The sequence below is a fragment of the Tiliqua scincoides genome, chromosome 7 (genome assembly GCF_035046505.1).
Source record: "Tiliqua scincoides isolate rTilSci1 chromosome 7, rTilSci1.hap2, whole genome shotgun sequence".
Lineage (NCBI taxonomy): Eukaryota > Metazoa > Chordata > Lepidosauria > Squamata > Scincidae > Tiliqua > Tiliqua scincoides.
In genome coordinates this window covers 15,297,455-15,311,777 of record NC_089827.1, presented here as the reverse complement: position 1 = coordinate 15,311,777, position 14,323 = coordinate 15,297,455, and the positions used below count along the sequence as shown (strand labels likewise).

At 43.4% G+C, this 14,323-nt stretch overlaps 1 protein-coding gene across 2 annotated transcripts in view; it reads right to left on the bottom strand.

Annotated features, from left to right (window-relative positions):
- The window catches only part of DOCK4 (dedicator of cytokinesis 4), a 282,880-nt gene that overhangs the window by 33,572 nt on the left and 234,985 nt on the right, over positions 1–14,323 (bottom strand). For both annotated transcript variants that reach the window (XM_066633137.1, XM_066633138.1), the window contains exons 35-36: positions 2,487–2,580; positions 470–618 (exon numbers count right to left, since the gene is read on the bottom strand). In XM_066633137.1, coding sequence (XP_066489234.1) covers positions 470–618; positions 2,487–2,580 — 243 coding nt within the window. The remainder of the gene's footprint in view (positions 1–469; positions 619–2,486; positions 2,581–14,323) is intronic.

Genomic DNA, 14,323 nt, shown 5'->3' with positions numbered 1-14,323 from the left:
CAAGTACAATGGGTTGTAATATGGACACTCAAGCTTGCCTTTGTATCAGTTTGGCTCCAAATAGGAGCCATTCCAGAAGCCTCATTACTTACTGGAGCCTCTGGAGGCCTCTCCTGGCCTGGTGACCTGCTCTATAGTTTGCTTCCGAAACCCAGAAGTGGCTTACAGTGGCTTTTGAGGGCCACTCTGAGGCCCGCAGAGGCCTGGAGAATGTATTGCCATGTCAGGAGAGGTCTCCAGCATCACCCCGTTGTGACTCACCGCAGAGGACAAGGTGAGTTGCAGTGCTGCAAAGATTGGGAATCTCTGTACGGAATTAAATATATAATCAAATTTGCATTCTTACTTAACTTTTACTGGCAGTATGCAAGCTTTAGACATATATCAGCCAGAATGAAAAAGTAACCAATGTCAAGCAATGTAGGCAGGGAAAGACTAACCAACACCACTGGGAATCAAACAAACTTACTTTTCCCCTATCAAAGTTCTGGATGATAGTGAGATGAAGATACTCTTTGCGTTGCCATTCTGTTTGCATGGGATAGTTCAGGAATTCTCTCAGTGGCCGATCTGACCATTCCAGCAGTTCATCATATAGCAACAGTGTATAGGCCGCCTCTATAATGTATTGTAAGTAAACATGAAGCAAATTTTGTGTAAACACACAGGGTCAAACTGACACTACTTAAAGTATGCAATTGGGGCTAGTGTGTTTGTTCCTTATTAAGTAAGTAGCACCCTGACTGGGCCTACAGTGCGGACAGAGGACGTTTAACCCTCCACCTGTTGGATCAGGGCACTAACTGCTGTTGTTTGCCATGGGGAAAAAAATAGGCTCCATCCCCCAGGGCAAACAGCAGTTGCAGAGAAGGGGGAAATCCAGATGAGAGCTCTGTGGAAGGAGATGGTTAAAACTCCCTCCCACCATGACATGGTCTCAATTCAAGAAGGCTCCATCCGTCTGCTAATTACTGAATAAAAAACCAAACACTCTAATACCAGTTACATGCTTAAAGTAACATCCAGTTTTACTAGTTTACATCAGAAAAATAGTACTCTTAAAACTAAAACAGTACAAATTCATTTGCTGTTTCACGTGAAAGAACATCCACATATTCACATATTTATTTGTAATGAAGTGTGAGTGTGATAGCAACCTTTTCTATAAATGCCAACATAGAAACTGCAAAACAAAAAATTCAAATGTCTTCCATTTGTTATACTGCAAAAAACAAACGACAGATGAGAATTTTTTTCCGCTCCCTATTGATACGTTGGACTATCATTCATTCTAAACAACACAACTGTCAGCCACATAAATCCCTTTGCAACTGAAGCAAGCCAATAGGATTCTAACAGGAGTGAATCATGATGTGGAAAATCTGTTTTATGGGTGGGAGGTCAGAAAGTAGAACATTTATTTAAAAAGACAGAGTCTAAAAGGTTAGTCATTTCCAGGTCTGAAATGGAGGTGCACCAACACACTGTCAAGCTATCAAGCAGTTCCACTATTTAAACACTATTCATTTTAGTCCCACAGTAGCCCACCTGAAATACATGGAAGATCCACAACAACCCAATTTGCAATTGTCACCAAGGAGCAGTATTGGACTGCCAGCTGTTCGAGGGAAGATTTAAACTTGACATTAAAAATAAGGAGGATTTGCCAAGAATTATTGGAACATAAAACTGGTCAGAAAAAGCAGATAGTAAAGGCAGAGCTAGAAGCATTTGTGGATTCCAACTCACAAATTTGAGTTGGAATCCAATCCATTTGTGAATCCAATCCATTTGTGGATTCCTATCCAGATAGCTAATAATGTATATACTTGAAATGTCTCCGCATTTGAACATTACACAGCAGCATATGCAGGGAAGTAATTTGTTTTCATTCCAGCAAGGGGCATGCGGGTATTCTCAACATCTGGGATGTTTGTAAGCAATGTCAATCATAACATGAGGTTATTCTGAGAAAAGAGAGATCTTCACTCCAACACTTCCACTGCCAAGGAGATGATACTCACTTTGCACATGAAAGTATGAAGGAGCAACCAATTGGTCATTTCAAAACTGCATTCTTAAGCAATGCCTTAATAGCTTGGGGTGAAGCGACTATATCCATTACACAGGCTTTCAAACAGTAACATAGATGGAGGGGAAGCTGGCACAGTAAGTACTATTGGCAGGTTGCAACAAGGAAGACAATTCTAGCCTCCTGAGATAATATTTACCCCATCATCTGATTAGCGCTACTTTTCCTCCCTCCCCTCAGTACTTCTGAAATAGTTCAGTGGAAGAAACAGCTGATAACCTGAAAGCATAACTGAGGACAAAATGGGCTTCCCATGCTAGTGTGCTCAATTTTGCCTCTTCACGCCCAGCTTTCTTCAGAAGTCTACAATGATTTCTTACTCTGTTTTATTCTTTTGCTGGGCAATAAGGATTTTTCCCAAAATAACTTCACCAGATTATTTAGTAACACTTACCTGTAAAGTTTTGTGCTTTTAGATGTAAATCATACAGTTTATGTATATATCGAATATACATCTCCTCCTTATTCAGTTCTGTCTTATAAAAATTCTGAAATAAAACCATATTGGAAAAGAATATATTGTAAACTTGATGTAAACAATATATAAACAATGCTGCTTTCTGTCTTGAATATCATTCTCTGAATAAACCATCATTATCTGGGGGGAGTGATGTGGGATTTAGAAAACCCATTTGTACACTACTTGATGCATTTTAAAAAGAAACAGTCACTAAAATTTAAAAATAACAGCAAATACTAAACATTTTATTTTAAATAAAGTAACAAAAAATCCCTTTTAAAAGAGGGATCTGTTTTGTGATAAGGTATTACAATAACAAAATAAATTAAAGCATAGAATTAAGAATGTGCAGTGTCAAATATTATTCTCTTTAAAAAAACCCCAAATATTTCACAAGATTCGCATGGGCCTTTATATGTAATTTTTTTTTCCTATGGGTTTGTTCACACTTATTCTTTATTTCTGTGTCTTGGGAAAACTCAAGGTCAGGGTTTATCAAACTATGGGTCAGGACCAACTTAGTAGGTTGTGACCTGATTGTTGGTGGGTCGCGAAGCTGCAACTGATAAGCAGATAACAGCCAACCAAAATGCATTGAACCCTATGGAAAGTGAAACTGAGCCATATTGTGCATTTACTCGTGAGTAGGTGAGTGTGCCTTAGTTCATTGCAAAGAGCAGGTCGAGAGGAATCCAATGCCACCAGAATGGTCCTAATCTAATGAACACAGCCTCCCCCCAAAACAAATAAGAAGGAACTCTCCCTCCAAGCTAACAAATGTATTCAGCCCTATGGAAAGCAAAACTAAGATTCACATTTGCATATACTCATGAGTAAGCAATCATGTCTTTGCTCATGTTGAAGGTCAGGCAAAGGGGAAACCACAGCCACCAGAATGGTCCCAATTTGATGGAAGTGGAGCTCAATAAATGCTCCAGAATGCATGTCCCCACACTAAAATGGCCTAAAAATAGAGGCTTCACAGCCCAATCCTGAGCTGCCTGGAGCCGTGGCACCTGGCGGCTCCACAAAGGGCTCCCACCAGATCACAAGCCTCCCGCACTATCACGGGAGGCTCCTTGGGAGAAGGGGACGTTCATCCCCTTCCCCCCGAGTACGGGAAGCAGTCCTGCAATGGGACTACTCACTTTAGCGTCGCTGCTAAAGTGAAGGCGCTCATGTAGGGCGAGCAGCCCTCCACGAGCGTCTGGGATCCTGCGGAGCTCGGCTCTGCAGACCCGCTTCTCCCCCGCCCATGGGAACGCCTCCCCACTTCCTGGAATGCCTCCCCCACACCCCCAGGAATGCCCTCATTCCCCGTTCTGCAGTCTGGCAGTCACGGAGACTGCCGAGCTGCGGAACCCGGATGCCCATCGAGCAGTGGCTCATCGCCAGCCGGAGCTGAGCCACCTCCGGTAAGCTCCGCAAACGTGCCGACTGGTTCGTGCCATGGAGGCGTGGTACGGACCATAGGATTGGGCTCTCAGTTGGTAAGGTACTTTTTTTTTAGACTTTTAAAGCCAGGTGGATCCTGATAGGCCAGACACCCCCCCCCCCCCAGCCTAATCTCCTCTCCTTGTCACTCTGGGGTTTTAATGCTGTTTAGAGGAAAGCTTTGAATATCAATCTACCCCCCTCCCCCAATGCTGGATTTAAAATTGATTTCATTCAAAATCACACTGAACTGGTTTAAATATAAGAATTTTAATTGAACTGGGCATTGGGTAGGACTAAAAACCTTAATGATTTTTTTTGGGGGGGGGGTGAGTTTGAGGTGATTGTCAGCAGGCTACGGAGAGAATTCACTTGGTGGAACAGGGCTGGCTTCCCCATCTCATCTACCCTTATTTAATTATTTGTTTTACTTTACTTTAAATATTTACAATTACATAGGCCTACACACATTTTGCTTCCAATTTCTGGGTATATTTGGGATGCCAATTCCAAAAATGGCATCCGTTTTGCCCTGTCACGTCTAGTTTTGGAGACATGGCATAGCCTCATTAGTGAATGGTTCAAGCAGCTTCCTCATGAGGCCTTTATATGTAGGAAAGGCCTCATGAGGAAGCTGCTTGAACCATTCACTAATGAGGCTATACTATATCTCCAAAACTTGACGTGATAGGGCAAAACGAATGCCATTTTTGGAATCAGCACAGCAAATTCATATCAAACCACCATAAAGTTTGGGAAAAACTTTTCTAACCCTCAATTTTGTAGGCCTGCATTATCTATTTATTATAATTTGCTTGATGATGTCACTTCCGGTCATGACATCACTTCTAATGGGTCCCAAACAGATTGTTATTCTAAAAAGTGGGTCCTGAACTAAAAAGTTTGAGAATCACTGCTTTAAGTCATTATCCATAGTGGGGGAAAAAATCTACTATACAATATGTTTGCCCCAAATGCATACAAAGCCAGAATGACTGCCAATTGGCAGCACTACAAAGTTGATATTAGTATTGTAAACAAACTGAGAAAGACAAATACAGTGTTTAGTCATCACTGGTAGTCAAAGCAGTAGTCGCTACTCAATAAAATACTTGCCTCAAGGTGGAGCCATGTCTTATTCAGGATTAATGTCAATGTTTGTTTGAAGCCCAATCCTGACCAGTTTTCCAGCATTGACACAGCCGCAATGCACCCTCCAAGGCAAGGGAAAGACATTTCCATATCTTGAGAAGTCTGTGAATGCCCCCACAGGAGAATGCATCACACATCCTCTTGGCACAGCTGTATTAGTGCTGAAAAATTGGTTAGGACTAGGTTGCTAGAATAATTAGATGTCACTCTTTTATGACATTATTATTTGTAAGGGCATTTAATATGTTTATTTGAAGATTTTTAATTGATCTCTCTCTCTTTCTCTGTGTGTGTGTGTGTGTGTGTGTGCGCGCGCGCGCACATGTGTGTGTGTGTGTGTGTGTGTGTGTGAGAGAGAGAGAGAGAGAGAGAGAGCAGACCTGAGAAGACCTGTTATCTATTCTAAAAACTCTATAGAGTCATGGTGGTGAAAATACATCAGTAATTTATGAAGTTTTTATATCTGGCAAATTAGTACAAATACTGAACAAAAAATATCCCCAAGAAGGGAACAATATTTGATATACAATGGAAATATGCCATACTGAATACAGAGAATTTGAACTTTTGTATTGGGAATGCAAAATTCACGAGCCTGGTATGAGTATGTGTCTCTTGTGTGTGTATTTTGCAAGTTTTGCAAGGAGCGATATTGCTTCTGACCCAATCACAGTATGATGAAAGAGGGCCATGGGGTTTTCAGGAGAGATTTACAAATAGGACATTGGGGATTTAATTTCTGGATTGCGGAATCTTTTCTGCAAACTCCTGCATAAAATTTTTAAAATTTTTCAGGATTATCCCTCAACCAGTACTTTTCTGCCACACAACAGTGGATGCACAAATGCTCTTAGGCAATAATCCTATACACCAGTGGTTCTCACACATTTAGCACTGGGACCCACTTTTTAGAATGAGAATCTGTCAGGACCCATCGGAAGTGATGTCATGACTGGGAAGTGACATCAACAAGCAGAAAATTTTTTAACAATCCTACTCTACAATTCTACCCACACTTTCCAAGGAGTAAGTCCCACTTACTATCATTGTTAAAAGAATATATATAGTGGCTTGTTAAAAGTACAGGTTTGTAACATTTCCCCAAATGTAGTCACATACCATGGTAGAATCAAGTCTAATATATTAAAAAGTAAAATATTGAAATGAATGGGGACCCACCTGAAATTGGCTCATGATCCACCTACTGAGTCCCGACCCATAGTTTGAAAAACACTGCTATACACACTTTCCTGAGAGTAAGCCCCATGAACACAATGGGACTTATTTCTGAGTAGACATGCAGAGGATTGCAGTTAGAGCTGTACTCATTTATGTGTGCATCAATGATGTGGAACATCATTGTTGTTCCACTTTCATTTGACGGCTTTTATATAAATGACATGCATGTGTGAATGAGTTATCACAGATAAAAGCCCACAAAGCTTTCATACCATCTGTCATCTTTTATTAAAGCAATCTGATGACCAGTTCACACATGCACATTCACAGGACTGCACTACCAAATGGTGTCTAATGCAATGAGCCACCACAGATCTAACAGCACAGACAGAACTTCCGTTCTCTTGCAGAACACTATGCTGTTTACCAGGGATGGGAAAATCCAGCAGGGCTTGACTCAAGTCTAGAGTCACTCCCCTTTTGTGCTGGCCATTCAAATAAGGGTTCCTCCCTCCAAATAACAGCCATGCGGAGGTAAGCATGATTGCTACAAACCATCTTCCTCCCCCCAACTTCCCTGCCTCCTTTTTCTCCCTCCCTGGGGTTCTGCAGCCAATTGTAAGGCAAGAACCCCCTTGGGCTCCTCCTCCTGTGTCCAATGATCACCCAATCCTTCCCTCCTATCACTGACTGGCAAAAATTATTATTATTATTATTATTATTATTATTATTATTATTATTATTATTATTATTATTATTATTAATTTATATCCCGCCTTTTTGCCCAACGGGCACACAAGGTGGCTCACAACACTTTAAAAATACAACATTAAAAAAAAATCATTAAAAACAATTTACAATAATTAAAAAATCTAAAAACAAACAAACCCCGTGGATTTTCATATAAAAAGCAAGAACACCAGCCAGCCTGTCAACAATTAAAAGCTTTTTGAAATAAAAAGGTCTTCAGTCCACGCCGAAACATTAGCAACGAGGGAGCAGTTCTAAGGGGAGGGTATTCCACAGTTCGGGGGCCACCACCGAGAAGGCACTCTTCCTGGCCGCCACCCCTCTCACATCTCTTAGTGGCGGCACAGTCAAAAGGGCCCCCCCAGATGATCTAAGAGCACGGGTAGGATTGTAGGGAAGGAGGCGAAGGGCCCCCCAGATGATCTAAGAGCACGGGCAGGATTGTAGGGAACTGTAGGATTGTAGGGAAGGAGGTGGTGCCTCAAATACCCCGGCCCCGAGCCGTAAAGGTCTTTAAAAGTCAAAACTAGCACCTTGAATTGGGCCCGGAACAGAACCGGCAGCCAGTGTAGCCGCCGGAGCAACGGCTCGACAGAGTCAAAACAACGTGCCCCAGCAACCACACAAGCAGCTGCGTTCTGTACTAGTTGTAATTTCCAGACCGTCTTCAAAGGCAGCCCCACGTAAAGCGCATTGCAATAATCTAGATGTCACTAGGGCATGGATTACTGTGGCCAGGTCTGCGCAGCTCAGGTACAGTCGCAGCTGGCGAATCAGCCGAAGCTGAGCAAAGGCTCCCCTGGCCACCGCCACCACCTGGGACTCCAGGAGCAGCTGTGGATCCAGGAAAACGCCCAAGCTGCGGACCTGCTCCTCCAGAGGGAATGCAACCCCATTCAGAGCAGGACGATAGTCCAGCACCCGAGCTGTGGATTTCCGAACCAAGAGCACCTCTGTCTTATCTGGATTTAATTTCAGCTTGTTCGCCCACATCCAGCCCCTAACCGCCTCCAGACAGCGATCCAGGACCCCAACCGCCTCCTCAGAATCAGGGGGAAAGGAGAGATAAAGCTGGGTGTCATCAGCATACTGATGGCAACCCACTCCAAACCCCCGGATGACCTCTCCCAGCGGCTTCATGTAGATGTTAAAAAGCATGGGGGATAAGATGGAACCCTGCGGCACCCCAAACCTAAGAGGTCGAGGTGCTGAACAGGCATCCCCCAGCACCACCTTCTGGGATCTGTCAGCCAGGAAGGAGTGGAACCACTTCAAAACAGTGCCTCCAAGCCCCAACCCGGCCAGAGGGCCCAGAAGGACACCATGGTCGATGGTGTCGAAAGCCGCCGAGAGGTCCAGCAGGACTAACAGGACTAAAAGCCCACTTCTGCCTCCTCCCTCCTATTCATTGCAAGAGGAAAACATTAACCCTTCCCTGCCTCATGGCTGGAATGACCTGCTGCTTGCCTGGTCTGAATGATGACCCCACAAAGTCTTTCAAGTCACAAAAAAAGTAAGCAAGCATACCCAGACACAAGCAGACTCGAGTCAGCACGTGTGGGGAAGAGTGTCAAGCCATGGGGCCCCTGACCCGAGTGTTTTTCAGAATCTTCTGTGTGCATGACTCACAAGTCAACGACTCACCGAAAAATGTGCATTTTCACGACTCGAGTCGGAGTCACCTGACTCCAGTTCCCATCCCTGCTTTTTATGTTCATATATTTACAGTTGTGAATCATCCAGTGAAGTACATGTTTGTACAAACTGTCCTTAGTTGAACTTCCTTTTTAAAGGCTATATGCACATTGCAAGTTGCAGAAATAATTGTGAGTTCTCTGAGAGACAGCACATGCTACAGATAAGGTGACCAGATACAATGGAAGATAGAATGCTTGTACCTTTAACCATTGTACAGAAGAGGGAATTTTGGCAGGTGGAGCTCAACATGGAAGGGTTTAAAAAGCTGCACCTGCCCAAAATTCTCTCTTCTATAGAACAGTTAAAGGCATAGGCACTCTGTCCTCCACTGTATCTTGTTCTGGCTACACACAACTAGTTCCAAGCCACAAAGCTGTGAAAATAAAGACCACAATTTGCTTAGTCTTAGCACTAAGAGAGGATCATCTTCAAAAGTTTGTCTTTTAAACATGAAAGTGAATAGTGGGAATATATGCAAATTTTTAACAGAAACAGCCCCAAGCAAGATTCTTACTGGAGCATTTTCCCCAAGAACAGTGGGATTAAATTTGGAAATATGGCCCTGAGACCTTTAAATCACCAAACTGCAATGTTTATTGAAATGCCAGTCATCTCTCCAGTCATTCTAGAAACAGCTTTCTTCTTCCCTCTGAATACTGCATGCTTTGAAAGATCAGCAACTTATCACTCCAGCTGGTGATATTAAACCAAGTTCCTTTTCCATACAAGATCTAGATGAACCATAAACAGAACTAAAAAGAATAAAAAATAGCACTTTTGTCTGGTCAGGAGAAGCTACACTGCATCAAGTTGTGAGATAAGCACAGGCCTGGAGAGGTCAACTGCCACAAGCCCAAATGAAAACTGCTGCTTTTTGGCTTCATGAAGTGCTGCAGTTTAGTGGTTGTAGTCCAAGGCATTTGCTACATTATAAAGTTGTGCCTACGTGCACATGAGGAGAATCTAATTTGAGACATTTAGGAAAGCAGGTGAAGCATTTTCCACAAGCATCGTCAATAGTAAAGTACAGTCCACACTGATGGTTTCAAGGCAGTGGGATGAAAAGAATAGAACAGCCTGATTCCATGGATCTGAAAAAGAACTGCAATTAAAACGTCACCAAGGTTTCACAGTTCTTATGGTGACATGCTCAAACTGCTAAGAAAAAGCTTAAGAGCCTATTTGGCTCTTCAACTAAAAGGGCACAAATTTGGACTTTGAAAGAACATTCAACAAGCTCTGTTACTCTTATCTTCTGTAACGCCTGGGCCTGAAATGCTGATACCTGATATGCTGATGCTAAGACTATGAGTTATTGCAGAGAATTTGCTCTTTAATTAAACAGATTGTTTTGGACAATGGAACAAGCATTTTGATGAGAAATTTGAAAGCTAGGTTTGGATTTGGGGAACTTGGCTTAAAATTTCCACAGTGCTGAATGGGTTTGGCCTTGGACAGATTGCTCCCAACCAAACTTACCTCACAGGACATTTATGAGGAGAAAAGGCATTCTTCCATGATTCTGATTATATTTAACTTTTAGTCTTATAATGCAAGCCACCATGACATTCTACATGCAAAGCATGTGCTCTACCATTAAGCTATGGTTCTTTCCCTGCTTTGATTGAGCCTTGTGAATCTCATGTTCACATCTTACACAATGCTAGTAAACAGAAAAGATAAGTGAAACAACAGGCAGTCTTCCTGGTCAGTTGTACAGACCAATTGAAGCCTAGAAGATTCTCAATAGTGCAATTCTAAGATTCTCTTCCACTAGTGCAGTAGCCACTGTGCCAGCCTAGAGTGTCACAAACATGCCATAAAGCTACTCCTGCTAAAAGGGTAAGAGGTACTTTTTCAAGTGGGTGCTCCTCTTTTATTTATCAGGGGGAGAGTAACTGGCCCTTCTCCTATGAGAGGCACCTGCCCCGGGTGCCATGCCAAGCGCAGGCACATGACTGCCTCCAGGCTCTGCCCTAGTTATGGAGGAGGCACTGGCTGCTTCACACACCCCTTTCCTTCTTCTTTGGAGGTTGGGAGCCTCCACAGGTGAAGGAATGGGGAGTGCAAAGACAGCATAGCGACTGCCCCCTCATCCAGGAAGAACCCGGAAGTGACTTCACAACATCAGATGACATCACTGCCCCAGTTTACCAGGCAGTGAGGTATGGCTCTGCCTTCACTGTAAGTTACATGTTTGTAGATAGTTCATTCAGATCCTACATCACCCTTCAAATTTGTACACTTTTATTACCGCGAGTTAAGGCAAAGCAACGTCTCAATCAGCTCTTCACAACAATCTGCAGAGCTTCTCAGTCCCTCCACTGTCCCTGCAAGCCTTATTTCACACAAACACTTCAAAGCCTGGGAAATCCAGCATTCTGCACACATGCTCACAGAATCAGTGTTACCTCACTTATTTCACCAGCGAGCAATGTTCTCCTTTCTCTTAGGCACAATCCTAACCCACTTTCCAGCACCAACATAAGGGCAATGCAAATCTGAGATAAGGGAACAAATATTCCCTTACTTTGAGGAGGCCTCTGTAAGTGCCACCCAATAGCAGGATGTAGCGCACATCTAATTGGCACCGCTATGGCAGTGCTGGAAAGTTGGTTAGGATTTGGGTCTTAAACAGCTCTAGTTTGTTAATCAGTTTTAGTTATTGCTACTGTGTTGTCTTTTGGAAAAAACACATTTGTTATGTAAATACAAAGAACACATTGATCCAAATTTAAAATGAAATTAACCATAACCATGTCATTTAACATACTTTCTCTCTTCTCTGTTTATTGAAAATAATCCCCTCAATAAATTGCATAATTTGGAGTTGGGAGTTGGCATTTCAGTGAAGCTTCAACTTTCTTTTCCTGTAGTACCAGGTTGACAGATGGCTGTATTATGGTTAGTGGTCAAAGAATGCCGACACCCACCTCTAAGGAAGTGTGAGCATGTTAGTATGCCTGTCTCACAGCATGTGTGGTAACAACTGTGACAAGTAATAACTATAAAAATACATTAGACCAGTGCTTCCCAAACTCCTACAAGGGAATTGGGAGCACTGTAAGTTGTTGCGGCAGAGGAGGGATGGCAGCAACACAATCCCCAGGATCGCGCTGCTGCTGGGGACGGGAGCAGCCAGTGCTGCTTACTTGCAACCAGTGTTGCAGTTCTGGGGGGTCCGGGGTATGCGGGGAGCCCTCCGCATGGCTCCCTGTGCCTGCAAAAGTGTAAAAGAAAAATGAGAAAGGGGGACTTGCGGTTTTTGCAATGAAAGCAACAGAAGTGCCCCTTTTCCCCCTTTTCTCTTTTACACTTTTGCAGGCACAGGAAGCCCTGTAGAAGGCTTCCTGCCCCCCCCCCCGGACCCTCCAGGACTGCAATGCTGGCTGTTCCTGTCCCCAGCAGCAGCACAATCCTGGGGATTGCGATGCTGCGTTTTCCCTTTCCCACCCCTTAAAGGGGCAATGGCCAGTGCTTCTCAGGCTGGTGGGTTGCATCCCACCAGTTTGGGAACGACTGCATTAGACTGACCTGGAAAATCCCTGTATAGTAACAATACAAAAGCACTTAAACAAACCAGACAGCTCTATCAATAGAGTTCCCCACTGCAAACATTTATCACAAAGATCATCACTCAGCTTCAGCAGCAAAGATTATTTAAAACTATTTCCTCTCTGCATCACCCCATCTAAGGGGAAACAGTAATGCCGTTCTCCATCATTTTGTACTTCTGGAAGATTTCTATTACAGACAAGGTAACACTGACCTGTGCTCTTATTGACAGAACATCCTCTACGATGTCTTTTGAATTTCACTTTTACTTTGAACTCACTTGCCAGTAACCTCGATCTTGACCTCAAGATTTAGAGCTGACTTTGCTCCACTCTAGCTTTAATGCTAAAATCACAGTGGCAAGTGAGAAGAACTAAACTCAAACTGGCAAGCAGTCAGGGTTCCTAGAATATCATAAGGTTTCTTGGCTTGATCTCTTCAAATATTTATTTTTAAAAATATTTGTACTCCAAGGAGAATAGTAAGTTTTTGCTGCAGTTAAAATGTTAGCTGAGAGGGAGCCATCCTGATCTGCAAAAGTAGTGAGTTGCCACACATTTTGGTTACCACCAATGAGAAGCCCCCCCCCCCCTTGCAGAATGAACAGTAAGTTTCCCTCCAGCTGACCTCAGGTGATAGGCCATACCGGGGAGGGGGCGGGGAGACAGTTTTTCAGATATCCCAGCCCTAAGCCAGTTAGGACTTCAAAAGTAACAACCAGCACCTTGAATCGAACCCTGAAACAGATGCAGCCCCATCTAGAACAGGCTGGCAATCCATAATTACAGGTTACCTGTCTTCCATATTGTCTGGATTTAATTTCAGCTTTTTAGCCCTCATCCTGTAACTACCGCAGAGGTTCCCAAACTTTTCAGCTGTGCAACCCACCTCATCCTCTGCAGCTCACAGAAGCCTCCAGAAGCCACTTCCAGTTTTCGGAAGCAAACTGGAAGTGGCTTCTGAAAATCGGAAGTGGCTGTTGGAGGCTTCTAAGGCCCATGGAAGTTGATAGAGTGGATCTGCAGCCCAGCACAACCTGGAGGACTTAAGAACATAAGAAGAGCCCTGCTGGATCAGGCCTTAGCTTCTAATTCTAAAACCCTGCTAATTGGAAAAGTAGTTTGCATGTGTTCCCATCCAAAAATACCTGTATGTGTCATTGGCTCTGACGGGGCAAATCACCAGTGAGAGGATAGAGAAAGTCAGGTGATAAACTCAGTCAAAGCAGGACCCTCTCTTGCTCGCCAAATATGTGCCTAGTGCTTTTGGAAACAACGGTGTTTGTTCTGCAGCTAGTGGAAGATGAACTTTGATATTTGCTGCATGTAGGTGTTTATGAAAACCAAAACTGTCTAAGACTTATGTAAGGATACATCTTTAAGAGAAGGACTTTTTAGCAGCGATGTAGCCAAAGCATCTGGCACCCCAGAATATAACAATTTTCACACCCCCATGCTCCCATAACACTCCCCCCATTTTTAAACATCCCCCCATACATCTTTGAGGCCTCTGAAAGGCACTTCCTTCTGAGACCTGGGGGCACTGGGTACCTTCTGAAGCCCTATCATGCTTTAAGGGTCTGTTTTAGAGGCCTCCAAAAGGCACCTCAGGTTTTCGCCAAAAACCAAAGTGCCTTTCAGAGGCCTCTACAACACCCTCTTGAGGCATGGTTCCCAGGGCAATGTACCTGCTGTCCCTCCCAGCTATGACACTGCTTTTTAGATATGCTTTATTTTACACTTTGAAAATTTTAACTTAAGAACACCGTCATTGCACAAATTCTAATGTGTACACAAAAGCTTCAAAAATGGTATTTTCTTTTATCCACTGCAAACAAGGAGGAGCAACTGATGTTGGGGAGGTGGCAGCTGGGCAAAAATGTATTCAACAGTGCAGAGGAGGAAGCAGATTTTGGAGCTGCTGGAAGAAGCAGATTCTCTCCTCCCCTCCCCCAACTCAGGGAACTCAAAAGTGTTGGTGAGCTGAGCAAAACATAGCACAAA